The sequence below is a fragment of the Tasmannia lanceolata genome, unplaced genomic scaffold, assembly GCF_043159265.1.
Source record: "Tasmannia lanceolata isolate RefF3 unplaced genomic scaffold, GAP_Taslan_0.1 ptg000026l, whole genome shotgun sequence".
Taxonomy (NCBI): domain Eukaryota; kingdom Viridiplantae; phylum Streptophyta; class Magnoliopsida; order Canellales; family Winteraceae; genus Tasmannia; species Tasmannia lanceolata.
Window position 1 is genome coordinate 5,435,140 of NW_027518703.1, and position 16,203 is coordinate 5,451,342.

Below are 16,203 nucleotides of genomic sequence, written 5' to 3' on the forward strand. Positions count from 1 at the left end.
CTTTCTTACTATCCAAAGATATGATCCGTCTCATTGAGTCCACCTTCATTGCCTTTATCATATCCTTATTACACTAACCTTCATTCGTCGCCAAACAAACATTGACAAATTTTGGTATAATTAAATATTTGTTTTACGCCCATTGTACAGAAAAACAAAACCCAACAAAATTTAAGGAAAACAGTCATCATATGCATGGACCCATTGCCACGTGAACGATGATTGGCTCCACAAATATTGTTGGCCATCACAAGGCCTTATTGCTCTTTGTCTCACCCATAGTCAGCAAAACCCCGTTGTTGGAAAGTTGCCTTATTTCCCACCCACCGCAGCTTGTTTGGGTGGCAAGGCAAGAGGCAAAAAGGAAAGCTACTTTTTTAGGTTTTGGGGAAAACCTAAATACCAAAAGAGAGTGGGTTTTCTCTTGTGAGAAGGAAATCAAGAGAGAACGAGCGAGAGGCTTGGGGTGTGATGGCTACCCTAAGGGAGAAAGAGGAAAAGAGAGAGAAGAAGAAGGAAGAAAAGGATTTTTTCTTGGGTTCCTCTTGGGTTTTCTTTCGGGTTTTCTCGGGGTTCTCTTGTCTACAATCTTGGGTTTGAGAAGCAAGGAAAGGGTTGCTGGTTTTGGGTTTGGTTTTAAATCCATTGTAATCCTTGTATATTGTTTTTCTCATAGTGGAAGATCCTTGTATATTGTTTTTCGCCCGTGGAGTAGGCTTGGCCGAACCACGTAAAATCTTGGTGTTCATCTTATGGCATGTTTGTTTATTACTTTTATCTTTTCCTTTAATTTGTGCACGATCGGATTGGATTGCCCGGTGGATTTTCTCAACAAGTGGTATCAGAGCTCAGGTGGAGCGATCGTCGAGGTCGGGGTGGAGTGATCGTGTGTGTTGTTGTTGGATCGCGGTTTGAGTGGTCTTTGGGAGTAGAAAGATTGTCCAGGAAAGATTTTCGTTCTAGGCGGGGCGCTACACCGTGAAGTGCGGAGTAATCTGAGATGACGGTAAAATAAAGTTCTACTTAGTTCAACATCGACAAATTTGACGGAAATGGGAGTTTCACCCTATGACATATGAGCGTGAAGGCCATCCTAGTTCAACAGGGCTTGGCTAAGGTGTTGAAGGAAAAGGATGGGAAGCCGGAGAAGATGACGGATGCCGAGTGGGAAGACATTGCGTCGAAGGCGGTCATCACGATTCGACTATGTCTGGTAGATAGAGTTATGTTTAACGCTATGGAAGAGGAATATGCGCCTAAATTATGGGAGAAGCTTTACATGTCAAAAAGCTTGACCAACCGGTTGTATCTGAAGTGGTAATTGCACGGGTTGAAGATGCAGGAAGGCAGTGATCTTCTAGAACACATTACAGTGTTCAACGGGCTTGTGAATCAGCTCCACAAGGTTGATGAAAAGTTGAAGGAAGAAGACAAGGCCCTTTTGCTTCTTACTTCGCTTCTTGATTCGTATGATAAACTGGTGACGAGTTTGTTGTATGATAAGGATACAATAAAGTTAGAGGAAGTCACGGTGTTGCTCTTATCGAATGAGATGCGAAAGAAACATGTTCTTGGTGTAAGTGAAGAACAAGGGTTGGTTGTTCATGGTGGGAATCAAAGAGGAAGGTCGTCTGACAGGGGATTAGGAAAAGGCAGGTCAAGATCCAGGGTCGGCGGAAAGGGCGTGCAATGTTACCGTTGCAAGGAATATGACCACATCAAGCGGGATTGTCCAAAGTGAGCTGACCAGGTGGACAATGGTGCTACGAATACTGTGGTGACGGTAATGGATGAACATAGTGAAGAGTTTGGAGACGTTCTCACAGTCTCCACAGGTAATCGCACTTCTCCTCATGATGAGTGGATTTTAGATTCATGGTGCTCTGTTCATGTATGCTCCAGGATGGAATATTCTAATACGTTATAGGAGATAAGGGCTGGTGTAGTGTCCTTGAGTGACGGGTCTACTTGTAATGTCACGGGTGTTGGGACGGTGAAGATCAAGATGTTCGATGGAGTGGTTCGTACTTTGGGTGGTGTGGAGTATGTCCCAAAGATACTGAGGAATCTAATATCTCTTGGCCAGTTGGACTCCAGGGGTTGCAGTTTTTCAGCTGCAGGTGGAGCCATGAAAATCACACGCGGTTGTATGGTTCTGATGAAAGGCGAGAAGTGTGGAGGATTGTATCATCTGGCTAGGGACACGTTGACTAGTGTTCCTAAGATCTCGATGGTTAGTAGGAAACAAAGTGGTAACGCGTGCACGCGTAGGGTCTCTTCCGCAGTTGGTGCAGAGACAGGTTTCCAGGTTGCAGACGATTGTGAGAGGATGACAGTACCTGGGTTGGGGAGGATGGATCGAGATCCCTCTCCAAGGTTGACTGGTGAGTCAACGGGTTGGCAGCTACACATGTGCATTGGCCATGTTGATATAATCGGGAGGAGGCAGAACTAAGGTGATTCGAGGGTATGTAGCTGGTACTTTAGAAGGCCAATGGTGGTTTGCGGTAATAACAGACTGGTGACAACATCAACGGAAAATCTTCAGATGGCTGGAAAATAAGCCAAGGTGGAGATTGTTGGAAAGTTGCCTTATTTCCCACCCACCGTAGCTTGCTTGGGTGGGAAGGCAAGAGGCAAAAAGGAAAGCTACTTTTTTAGGTTTTGGGGAAAACCTAAATACCAAAAGAGAGTGGGTTTTCTCTTGTGAAAAAGAAATCAAGAGAGGACGAGCGAGAGGCTTGGGGTGTGACGGCTACCCTAAGGGAGAAAGAGAAAAAGAGAGAGAAGAAGAAGGAAGAAAAGGGTTTTTTCTTGGGTTCCTCTTGGGTTCTCTTTCAGGTTTTCTCAGGGTTCTCTTGTCTACGATCTTGGGTTTGAGAAGCAAGGAAATGGTTGCGGGTTTTGGGTTTGGTTTTAAATCCATTGTAATCATTGTATATTGTTTTTCTCATAGTGATCGTGTTTCTCGTCCGTGGAGTAGGCTTGACCGAACCACGTAAAATCTTGGTGTTCATCTTGTGGCATGTTTGTTTATTACTTTTATCTTTTCCGTTAATTTGTGCACGATCAGATCGGATTGTCCGGCGGATTTTCTCAACATCTGTTTTAAATGGCGATTTTTTGAAAAAAAAAAAAAACACACCTTTTAATGGTGTGCCATTTAAAACTCTGTTTTAAACTTTTACAACGAATAAAACTTTCACTAAATCCCATAAAGTATAGGAAACAAGGCAACTTTCTCAACAATATACAACCTATTTACACTGTGGTCCAACAAATGAACAGTTTTGGATCATCCTATGAAGTGGGCACACGATACTTTTTTTTTCAATATTTCACATTCACACACCATATAAAATCTCTCCGCCCGTGAAATCATCCGTTGCTTTAGAGGCGTAAAACAAATTTTACATCAATTTTTTACTCAAGGCTCCATTCCTTTCCACGTAAAAGTGGACACAAAATTTGTTTTATTTTGAACATAAAACAAAATTTATGTCCATTTTTACTTGTTAAGAAACTGAGCCTTAAAAATGGGCATAAATTTTGTTTTACACGTCCCTTTAAGTAAGAAAGAGAATATAACTGTGTGAATATTTTTGGCCAACACAACTTTGACCTGTTGCTATTGAGCCAACCCTTATCAGATGGAGAATAGAATATAAATGGTGTGTGGGCATCAAGTCCAATATTTTTCAAAAAGCATGGTGGGGCCCACTTCATAAGATGATCCAAACCGCATTTGTTGGGCCACAATGTAAACAAGCTGTGTCTCGTAAATCATATGCATAAAATGATCCTAACCCTCCGATCTATAGAGGTTTCTATTATCTATGGAAATGATTTCCTGATACAGCCTCTTTACATTGTAGCCCAATAAATGTGCGGTTTGGATCATCCTAGGAATGAGCTCATTTATGGTCCACACACCATATAAAATCTCCATCAGATGATTCTAGCATGTCTTTTAAGCCATTGATTTTGGACCACCTCAATCCTGCATAGACCTGGCAAACAGGTGTTCTGGGCCGGGTTTCACCTAACCCGTACGGGTCTGCATGGTACGGACCGGGTCATAAATGACCCATAATTTTATGGGCCACAATTTGGTAAACTTGGACCCCACTCGTACGGGGACTTGCGTGTCACCCAATCTTTTTTCTGCTATTTTTATTCCCACACTATAATAGGATGATCCAAACCGTCCATGTGATGGGCCATACCGTATATAGGTTGTGCCCAAAAAATCATTTCCATAGGATGGTCCTAGCCCTCTGATCTATGGACTTTCATAGATCAGAGGGCTAGGATCATCCTATCATGTGGTCTGTATGGTACTTTACTTTCTGAAAAATAGAGGACTATGAGGGCTTACACCATATAAAATCTCGATCATTTGGGTTTTTGGCCCGGCCAAATTTTGATGGGACCTGTACGGGCCAGGTCAAATTTCAACGGGTCAATAATTTAGTGACCCGGGCCTATAAATTACGGGTGGGCCGGGTGGACCCACGGGTCCAGGTCACATTTTGCCAGGTCTAATCTTGCAAATGAGATCCCTTTCTGGCACATTAGCAAAACGTGATTTGGCAAAAAAAAAAAAAAAAAGCAGGACCCCAAAAATTCGAGTTTAATACGGTACTCGTTAAAAAAGAGAAAAGTAGTAAAAAACAAAAAATGAAAACTTAAGAAAATGAGTTTAGAATTTTGTCATTTGTAAAGAATGATAGGGGTAAAATTGGAAAGTTGCCAAAAAAACGTGTTTAAAACGTTTAAGACGCATTTTAAACGTTATTAAACGGAGTTTTAAACGGCACACCGATAAAACGCGTTTTTTTCCTTTGGAGTTTCGCTTACTATCACTATACACATGCCAGCCACGCATGCATTGTATCTGGTCGTAAGATTCAAAGAGAAAGAATTCTTCTTTAAGATACGCGGCAACTTTTCGAAAAAATTTCGGAAAATTTAATGCGCGAAATATTTTTTTCCCATTAAAATTAGAAAAAGCCAAGAAAGAATGTCTGATTTTGTTTTGATGTTTGGTTTTGCATTTCTTCTCTACCAGAGAGCTCTCTCTTGAAATACTACCAAGCTGAGGTAGATCTCTCCTTATTAAGGTTTTGAAGAACACTTTCTTTCTCTCCAAAGGTTTTGATTTTAGGGTTTCTGCAGTTGTTTTTTATTTTTCTCTGCATTTTGCTATGAGGGTTTTGAATGTATTTGAAAAAGAATTTCAATTTGTTCTTGAAAAAGGGATTTTGCTAGAGGCTACATAGTCTCCATTTATTTCTAGGGTTTATTGTTTGTGATGATCATTTTTCTAAGGTTTTCGTTTAAACATGTTAGGTTTTGAATGTTTCTTATTCATTTTTCTAGGGTTTTGAAGGTTTCTTATTCATTTTTCTAGGGTTTTGGTATGTCTGGGGATTCAAGCAGCTTTAGCCATGACATTAGCAAAATGCCAGAATTTCCGCCAAAGAACATTGGCCACAGGAGAGCTCATTCAGAAATAGTTGGATTGCCTGATGACATTAGCTTTGATAATGATCTTGGCATTGTAGGCTCTGCTTATGGCCCATCTTTGTCTAATGAGACTGAAGAAGACTTATTCTCCATGTTCATTGACATGGACAAATTCAATTCATCATCTGCTACATCTGGCTTACAACTTGGTGAGCCTTCAGGGACTGCAGTTGGGGCTTCTGCGGGCGAAAATATGGTTACTGTGGCTAGTGTGAGGCCTAGGGTTAGGCACCAGCATAGCCAGTCCTTGGATGGATCCATTTCGATCAAACCCGAGTTGTTTGTTTCAGGAACAGAAGGTGCTTCTAGGGAGGATAAGAAAGCTATGTCAGCGGCAAATCTTGCGGATCTAGCCCTTATTGATCCAAAACGAGCAAAGAGGTAGGGTTTTTCTACCTGTAAATGGAAAGTAGATTATAGTTGAATTACCAATTGTTATATGATAACTCTGCATATTTCTTTGTAGTTGGAGTTCACTATTGTTCCAAAGGCTACAGTAACTTGTACATGGGCACTTCTTTTTATTGTTTGTTTTCCTTAAAGAGTATCATATCAAATCATGGATGTTATATTACTTTTATGCTAGTGTTAAGGGTAAAAATCGACACCCAATCGGAGACCGACATGTCAATTTTTTTAATTAAAATTTTAGCCAATGTCAAGTCTTTCCCATAGAAAAAAAATCTGCAAAGCTAATCTAGGTGGTTGCTACCCTATCCAGGAAACAGGCTACCTTATCCAGGTCCCTGTCGAAAAATTTTCTTCTGAACCGAATGTTCCAAGCCAATTGAGAACTCTCACCCACCATGCAATCCTTTACAAACACTTCTTTATTCATCACAAACGCAAACAAATCATGAAAAACCACCTTTAAAGAGGTATCCTCACACCACTTATGCTGCCACAATTTTATCCTTTCCCCATAATAAACTCTGAACCTAATACCCTCATAAAAAAACATTTTTGATTTACTGTTAATTAATGATTGATATATGTTTATGACACAGTAGGACAAACATAATTTTAAACCCAAGTTAGCAAAAAGCATGCAATAGCTTAAACGGGTACTCCTGAATTATAAGTTGTTTCAAGTTGTACTGCATGGAATGCCTTTGTTCTAATTGATTTCGGAATCTGCTATCAGGTTTGTATTCTATAGCTGACGTTCACTGGCTTCCTGATTGTAAGCTGCATATTTAAGCTCTGGTTTCATTATATTTAGGGATTTGCTAGCGTCCATCGCAGAAGGCATTTTGCGGATGGCCTATTGCATGTGAGAGCAGCCACCTTGTGAATGAAGACAAAATCTGCTGAAAAGTGAGCCTGTGTGGTTGCTCTCACATGCAACAGCCCATCCGTGAAATGTCTTTTGCGATGGATGCTCGCAAATCCCTTATGTTTATAGTCCACCTTCAAGTTGATTATACAAGTTATGTTGAAGGTTCATATATGTTATAATGGTGTATTTTACTCCACAACATCTATATTACATCTGTAATTTCTTTATGTCTGTGGGATAGGATTTTGGCAAATAGGCAATCAGCTGCAAGATCAAAGGAAAGGAAGATGCGCTACATAGCAGAGCTTGAGCGGAAAGTCCAGACCCTGCAAACTGAAACAACCACGATGTCTGCCCAATTGACCTTGCTGCAGGTGTTTTGCTCTCTTATGCATCATATTCTTCAAATTAAGAATGCATACTTAATTTTTTTTTTTGAATGGTGAATGCATACTTAGTTAGTATAGAATTCAATATTGTAGAAACTGTGTAGGTACCTGTGACCATTTTTTTTGAAAATTAAATATGTTATTGCCAAGAGCAAAAAGCGTACAAGGAGGGATAAGATGTCTCAGGTAATAACAGTGCAAAAAAAAAAAACACCCCTATGAACCCTCTAATGGTTCATAGCAGGTAACAATGGTACTCGGGATATTAACTCCCTCTTTAGCTAGCCCATTGGCCGTTGAATTAGCAAATCTCCTCCTATGCACGACACACGAGCCCTCCGTTATGATATTACCCTGTTAAAATTTTTGAGTATGGTCTCAGTGGAATAGGGAAAGGTCCCCTTATTCTAAATCATGTAATTAACGCCATCTTGACAGCTAAAGCAATATGATTCTAGCGCCTTTCCTTCCCCTCAAAGATCCTGTTGTTCCTCTCAGCCCATATATGCCATATGATGGCATAGGTTACAAAAAACCACAAATCTTGGCCCAAACAATCATGGAATGTATCACCCCAGTTCAGAATTACCGTATCAATACTTCTTTGCCCGACCCACGATATGCCGATTTTTTTTTTTTTTTTTGAAAAGTGACATATTTCATTAATATTCAGGTAGCATTCGGGACCAGGAGTCCCGGCTTGCCGTACAAAATATTAAGGTGAACTGGAACGGGCATACCCGAGACCAATTCAAAGTGCACAAAATATCCAAAATTACAATAGAACCCAAGCATTCAGTTTCTGTCTTATGCTTGAATGCAATCTCTTCATATCTTCTATAACCAGATTAGAACTATCACTCATACCGCCCCCCCTTTTTTTTCAATAGATATAGACCTCCTAAACAAAACGTCTAGAGACTTCATTCTAAATGAATGATCAGACACTACCTAAAACCACCTTCAAATTGGTGAAATCATTAGGACCTACAAAAACTGCATCCAGGAGCTCCACAACAAGGTAAAGAAACTACCCATGAGATAAAGCACCCTAAAAGAATCCAGATAGGATAAGCCAAGTGAAAGAACGAATCTCTCAAGCTATGGCTATTGGAAAGTGACAATTTTTGGATACTAGCAAAACAATTCTCAGTGCTTTTCAACAATAGAAAGAGTTGTATCTACCTTTTTCCAACATTTCTCTATCTTATCAAATGCAGATTCCTTCTTCTTCTGTTTCATTTATCCCTCTTCTCTTGTCCTTCATCCCCTAGCAATTTTTTTTCCAGGCCTGAAGGCCTTTCAAATAGGGTTACTACCCTCGGCCCCCTTTTCCTCATCTTTCTTCTCATTACCGACCTTTCTTAATTCCTTCAAATCCCTAATGGCCATTGATCGAAACAGATTTTTTGTGGCTTCCAAATCATCATCGAAACCTATTCCGAAGACATCCCCAATAGCCAACAATTCATCAATTTCATCAGTGGGAATGACACTTTGCTCTTCTGATTCCAGAAAGTCTATTAACCTTGAATCCGCTTCTTGTCTTTCCAAATCCTCTTCCATCTGAGTCCGAACTTCCAAACTTACCTTCCGATCCAAGGAATCCCGTGACTTTTGAGGTACATCATCTGAGTAATCCATCAGTTTTTCCAGTCGCTCAATCTCAGCCGCTCTAACCTCTTCCCAACGCTGACGACGGGCTCGTTGCTCTTCTTCTAGAGCATCCTTAAAGAAAGAAAGTTTATAGATTCTGACCAAGGCCTCTTTTGGGTCGGACTTCCCTGAAACCTTTAGAAGGCTATCCTTGTTTGCCAATGCTTCCTTCTTAAATTGTTTCCACTGTTTCTTCCAGATACCCATAGAGATTTCCTTAGGCGTAGGACATACTTCTTCCGCCATCGCTTCATCATATTGTAGAGCCCTAAGAAACTATAGATCATCCATCTCAAATGTGACCGCTTTCCTTTTCCTAGATGAAGAACCAGACTCAGTTGGCATAAAGGCTGAAGGAGTCTTGAAAGGCTTATCAAAATCTTTGAGGAGGCGACTAAAATTGGAGGCTAACTTAGATTTTCTTGGTTCTTTTCTTCGAGAATCCAAGAGGTTTCTTTTAAAAAGAGAAAGACCTCCTTTAGTGGCTAAAAGGTAATTCTCGGGAAACACGCCTCTCCACTTCTGGCTGACTTTACTTGTCTGAAATGACGAGCCCTTTTTCGGTGGATTGACACGAAACCTATTGATGTGAAATTGGGGTCCTTCAATGCTTTTAAATTTCCTTTATTCTTTTTGCTCTTAAAGAGGCGGTTTTTAATCTTAACCGCCTTTTCCACTGACGTGGGTTGAAGATTACGACAGTCGAAGATTTTCCAGTGAAAATACTTGGTTTAACTTTTGGGGTGCGTCTGGATTGATGGAATCAAAATTAAAGAATCGGTGTTTGATTCTATCCCCACGATTCTTGCGTTTGGGTGATCTTACTCGGTGCAAAGAGAATGCCCAACCGGAATTTCAGGTGGAATCTTGGGTGGATTTTGATACCGCCCTAGGTAGGTGGTATTCTAATTCCCAAAACAAAATAACCGATTTGGTTGACAAAATTAGGGAGAAAACACCTCCATGATTTAAGGGAGAAAATCTCTCTCTCTCTCTCTCCATGATTTAAAGGAGAGAATCTCTCTCTCTCTCTCTCTCTCTCTCTCTCTCTCTCTCTCTGGCAAATGCTTCGTCTCATACGTGAGACCCTAAACCTGCTATTTTTTCTGAAAATGCTTTGTTGATAACGATTCTTCATTATAATGGGTAACCAAACACAAGAATTGGAATCCGCATTCCCTTACCATGGGAAATGGAATAGGAATGGAATTTGATTTCTATACCCATTCTTGATTCCTGGTATCCAAACGCACCCTTGGGGTCTTCTGACACGGTCCTTTCCTAGGACTGACCACTTTCCTCTTCAATGATGAGACTAAATTTTTGGGGGCTTCAGCCGGCTTCTCCATTTCCAAAGTAGAAGATAATTCAAATTCTGGGACAGAGTTATCCAACGGCTCTTTTGACCTGGGAATGACAGATTTACCCCCAGAGATTTCTAGCGGCCCAACCGCAGGCAGGTCAATCACCGGCGGAGGGCTAGCAGAGACATCTGAAGAAGGGGCCAAAGGAACGGAATTTTTAACTGCTAAAGGATTATTAAAAGACCTTAAAGACTCATCCGCCATCTTAACTCCAACTGGATAAACCGTAGAATCTACCAGAAGGTTAATTAAAGAAGTCAAACAATTCCACAAAGAGGTTAGAACCTTAACAGAAGCGAATTCCAGGCAGTGGTCATGACTACCTGACATCTGAGTTTCCAGAACTTGACCAAAATGGTGACCCAGAGTCTCCACCGTGGAAAGAGACCATGCTTGGAGCGGGATGTTAAAGCACTTAAGTGTCACTGTTCTTGCACCAGTATTTAAGGCAGGTGACCACGGATGGAGGGAAACTAGGTATCCACCCAAAGCATCACCTCCCCGCCGAAGAATAGACGTGGCCTGACTTTGAGACTCAAAACAAAAGAGAACCAATGAGGGACTAATGCAAAATGGTTTGCTTAAAAGCGGCAGAGCCCATTTCCTCTTCGCCCAAGACCAGACTTCTTCCAACAAAGACTTATTCCTCAAAGAACCTATCAAACAACTTTCTAAAGTCTTCTTCCTCTCGATGATCAGATCGTTTGGGATAGTAAACATGGGGTTTTTTTTCCCTCCACTCTGGGTATGTGGTGCTCCTTATGGATCTCCTTAGGGATCGAAGACTTAGCGGCCTCGGCCTTTTTAGTAGACTTCGGCCCCAAACATTTTCTACAGATACGACAAGTCCCATAATTGCTATAGCTACACTTCAAACACCTCTAGTCAGCAAATCTTTGGTTTGGTTGTGTCCACCTTCTTCGAGTAGTTCCATTTCGAAAGTCAAATCTTCTTGTTATCAAGTCCAGATCCTCCTGACTTCCTACAGATCGAGGAAAGGATCTAGGGGGACACCATGGAAATCTCCCTCTACTCTCCCCCTGACTTATCAGGATCAGAGATCTCCGACAACAACTGTTAAAAACTCCAGATGAATAGAAAGCTTCCTCAGCTGAGTATCCGTTTTCTACTAGATCAAGGAACGTTGGGGCCACCCAGTCAATCCTGGCCTAGCGGGGGGTTCGTCTGCCGGCGATTGAAGAATTCTCGGACGGACATTATCTCCTGGCGATTATCTTATCCATCTCTTTCAATATGCCAAAAAATCTAAATGTGCTTGTCCAGATCATATGAGTATGTGCAATGTAGGAAGATGTGATCCCCTCTTCCGCCGCGCGGCAAAGCACGCACCAGCTAGCAAGCTGGATTGATCTTTTTTTGAGCCGCTCGCACGTATTGATACAACAGTGAGTGACAGTCCATGCAATACCAAAATACGCGGTGAGATAACTGAACGCCATATGCGTGCGCGGCTGGGATTCAGGTTCCGACATTCGGCGAGTTTTAGGAAGAAATAGGGAACAGTAAAACCTCCCTGAGGTTCCAGCAACCATATGAAACGATCCTGTCCGTGAGCCAACATATAAGTATATAACAAGGGGACAAAGTTTGAAGAAGATTAGTGAAACTGGCAATCTCCGATTACTTTTGATTCCGCCTTAGGCGCACATCCCATGCCAAATTCCCAGTAGCTTCACTTCTCACCAAGTTATCCGCCACTAGCGAATCCGGGCTTGATGCCAATCTAAACAAATCCAGGCAAGTCTCTCACAAGCAGGATTCTCCGAGCCATAGATCCAGCCAAAAACGTACGTTATCCCCCTTCCCAACCTGAAATCGAACCAGTGGAATAAATTCCGCTTGAACAGAAGCAATGGACGCCCAAGCACCAGACCCCTTACCCGCAACCATTGAAATCTTGTGACCATTATCAGTCACAACAGATGCTTCAACTCTGATTTTTTTTATTTTATTTTTTTATTTTATTATTTTTTTGGTCACTATCACAGGCTTATAAGATTAATGGATTTAGTTTAATTGACTATTTGGAATATGCTTTAAACCTTTTTTTTTCTAAATTTGCTTGTCATGGACAGAGAGATACAAATGGTTTGACTGCCGAAAACAATGAACTGAAACTTCGTTTGCAGACCATGGAGCAGCAGGTTCACCTACAAGATGGTAAGGTTTCATGCACTACTGTTGCATACTACCGCTTTTCTGTTTGGCTCTGCTTTTTTTATATTTTTAATGAACAATAATACAACATATACAGCAGTTACAAGTTACTCAAGATTCTTGTTGGCATGGGTATGCATCTTACCATTTCAGTGTTTCAGATATTCAGCTCAAACAGATATGGTTGACTTTAAATAGATTGATGCCTTAGTATGCAAGCATGTGTTTTTCTATGTGGATGGTTAACCCCATGCATGAGAAGTCATGGCTTGTATTTGGAACCCTCACCAGTTAATTTTGTCAGGTATTAAGCACAGACTCCTAAAAGAAAAGACCCTGCAAAACTTGGCTAGTTGTTCTGTCAGTGATCAACTTGCTAAATTTTCACCAACTCTGCCAAGTTTTATGGAAGGCTGAAAACTTATTTTCCGTTTTCCTCTGGATTTTATCTTATCTTATATTATATTGGGCCTAGTTTCTCTAAACACTATTTTTCATATCTATTCCCCCATTTGAAATCCCTCCTTGAAAAGTTGAAAGATGCGCTTGCACACTTCACTCTCTTGTACTTCTGGATTCTTCCTGAGTCTACTGCTTCTATTCTTATTCCTCCATTTTTTATGCATCAAGGTTTCATATCATCCAGGCTAATTTTGAACCATTTTCAATATCATTAAAAAAACTTTAGTGGTCAATATGGCTACAGTATTTAACAGTCACCGAAGAAGCAAAACGTAATCATAATTATGTGCATGTCTTGTCTGTACAGCAAAAAAAATATATCATATCAATGACCGGTTTGACTCTATATACGACAATAGTTACTCCTCTTTTGTTTAAACAACACAGATTCAAGAGAAATAAAGGAGAACCGAAATGAAATATGCCTAAAAACATTAAAATCAAGCATCATATCCTTAATCATCCAAACTCTAGCTTTTAGAGATTGAAACTATGGCCTTTTCTATCATTAGTGACCTAAGATCATGCGGACATAATAAGGGCCCCTTTCAGAACTTGTCATGTTGGAAAATTCTTGACAAATCTACAATGGCAAAGCATCAAATTATTATTTATTTTACTTTTTGTAGCATCCACTAATTAGATATTTATAATGTTTTCCCTTTCAAAAGTAAGCAACCCTAAAATGATATATAATATCTGTCATTATTATCGATTGTACTGTATAGTGTATACACATGTCGGTGTGCAGAATTTTCCTTTTTTTTTGTTACCTTATTTCTGACATGTAATAGACTTTCATTGCCAAAGTTACATGGTCTCCAATTATATTATATCTGCATAGAGCTGCACCAAACATCAATTTATAATAGTAGATTTGCATATAATCTTGTGGGCAAATGGTTTTGAAGTTAAATATGACTTTTTTAAAATTGGTTTTGAAGTTTACTATAACTATTTGCAAATAATGGTTATAATAGTTTTAAAAATGATATGATTTGCAGAAGGGCCAATTTTGGTGGCATCCTAAGAGGCTCTTTGTTATCTGCCCAATGCCATGCCATTGGCATTGTCTGGGGATGCTATGATTGGGTGCAAAACAAATCCCTTCTTTGTTTTGCATTCTGATAGGAACCCGTTGATCTTACATCCCTAGCCATGTATCAACGGAGCCAATTTTTGCTATTACAGCTTTTTCATCATTCACAAATAAAAATATGAAGTATCACTAAAGAAGTTCGGATTACAATGTAATCTTTCTTAAATTTACCGACTACCCCACCGAGTTTTGAGTTCAATCTAGTCCTGGTTGAGTGCAATTCATATTTCAAGTTTTCTAAATTTACCAGCCTGCTTCAATACTTGTATAATGTATATTTTATGCACGTTCTTTTCTTCCTGTTGTGGTAGCTCTGAATGATGTATTGAGAGAGGAAATCCAGCGTCTAAAGTTGCTGGCCGGGCAAGGAAGTCCCAATGGTGGACAGATGATGAATTTAGGGTCATCCTTCGAGGCCAATCAACAATTCTATCCCCACAACAATTCCATGAACACTCTTTTAGCTGCGCACCAACTTCAACAACTTCAAATCCATTCTCACCAACAGCAACACCAGCAGAAATCTCCGCCGCAGCAACACCAACAGCAGCGGCGGCAGCCACCATCTCTGCATCAACAGTGGCAGCAGCAACACCACCAACCTACTGATTTAAAGATGAAAGAACCCTTGCCTTCTCCAAACCAAGGTGACAATTCATCAGACACCAGCTGATCATCATATCATCCATTACTTTTTGGTAAATGGAGAGCTTAGCAACTTCAAAAAATGTGATAGAATACATCTCTATTTATTTATTTATTTTGGGTAAATAAAGACAGATATATGTATGCATACATCTGTATTTATTGATCATCATGTCTTCTATAGTAGCCATTAAATTCTCTTTTGTGTAAAAACAGTCTATAGATACTTCATAATAGATTGGCGGCAGGTATTTTAGTTCTCAATTCTTTAATTATCATTTCTTTAGTTTACATTCAGTCTTTTATTTTTGAATTTCATCCTGGGAGAATGATATATTCATTTCCTTTTTTTTTATATTGGCACGGTAGCACCCTTCTCTTTATTTTACACTTTTGTCATTGGCTTCTACAGTTCCCAACAAGCTATCACCATACAAGGAAATAAGTTAAAAATAGAGTGCCAATATCAAAGCCAGGGAGTTTGGAAATGCTTCTGATTTATGTTCCTTGTGTCTATTTTTGTAAAAAAAAATCTTGAGCTACGTAGTTGGAAGTACCATTTTCACAAAAAAAAGAATCTACTCACACAAAAAAAGAATCTACTTACATGATTTTTTCTTTGTATAGATTGATATAGGATCTAAGGGGCAATTACTTATAAGTACATTTTGTACAACAGCCCTTCTTATCTAATAGAAAAGGATCTCATGATCCTAAACCGATCTTACTTGGGCCCAAGTTTTTCAAAACTCCATGGACAAGCAAAAGAGAAATGCTATCACAATTTGGACCAAGACATAACTTTTATCGAAAGTTTATTTTGATCTTTTTGTTTAAATAACAATTAAGGTGAAGTAGAGTTAGGAACAACTAATCACTTTACGATAAACGGATCCATTTTGCAAGTTTGTTATTACAGGTAATTTGTACAAAGTATTGGACCAATGACGTATGCAATACTTGTGTCCTAGATCGTATGATCTCTTCTGATTGTCCTGATTGATTGATCCAATAACCAATTTGATGTAGTTGGTACCGTGTGGGGACCATCATGCTGTCTGGTTCTCTCTGTCTTTATGTTTCAGCTATTGATATTCAATTGAGAGTTAATTTATGCTTAATTGAACCTCAGTATGGTGGATGCACCACTTGATTTGGTATTTCTATTGATAAATTTAACTTTGTTGATGTTTTGAATTGAATTATTTTGATGTGTGCCATGTCTGTTGAGGTGGCTCCTGGCTCCCAATTGCTTGATTAAAGCTTGATCTCATCTTACATGATGGGCTATGTGAATGCCCATTTCTATTACTCAGATATCTATTTTTCATAAATATTTAGATTTTCCACATAGAACAACCCATGATAATCTCTTAGGTCCTATTTGGATTGACAAGTCAGACAACGGTGCTAGAAATCTAATGGACAGTAATGAATGAGTGGAACAAAATAGTTAGTGATGTTCTCACAATCTCCATATGTAATCACATTTCTCATGATGAGTGAATTTTAGATTCATAGTACTCTGTTTAATGTTTTCTCCAGGAGAGAATATTTTGATAAGTTCCATGCAAAAAAGTCAAATATTATGTTCTTGAGTGA

The 16,203-nt window shown here is 39.7% G+C and overlaps 1 protein-coding gene and 1 pseudogene across 1 annotated transcript; both read left to right on the top strand.

The window, feature by feature from the left end:
• The first annotated feature begins 4,910 nt into the window (after positions 1-4,910).
• Positions 4,911-14,865, top strand: LOC143858589 (putative transcription factor PosF21). Its single transcript, XM_077369269.1, has 5 exons — positions 4,911-5,103; positions 5,414-5,910; positions 7,050-7,182; positions 12,314-12,398; positions 14,268-14,865. Exons 2-5 carry the CDS (start codon positions 5,423-5,425, stop codon positions 14,627-14,629), a joined length of 1,068 nt encoding a protein of 355 aa, XP_077225384.1. The 5' UTR covers positions 4,911-5,103; positions 5,414-5,422; the 3' UTR covers positions 14,630-14,865.
• LOC143858862 (small nucleolar RNA snoR2/U65) lies at positions 13,904-14,050 on the top strand (annotated as a pseudogene).
• Positions 14,866-16,203: the final 1,338 nt, after the last annotated feature.

Coding starts and splice junctions, on each gene's coding strand:
- LOC143858589 (XM_077369269.1), top strand. CDS start 5,423: ATGTCTGGGGATTCAAGCAGCTTTAGCCATGACATTAGCAAAATGCCA. Junction 5,911..7,049: donor GATCCAAAACGAGCAAAGAG/GTAGGGTTTTTC, acceptor TCTGTGGGATAG/GATTTTGGCAAATAGGCAAT. Junction 12,399..14,267: donor GCAGGTTCACCTACAAGATG/GTAAGGTTTCAT, acceptor CTGTTGTGGTAG/CTCTGAATGATGTATTGAGA.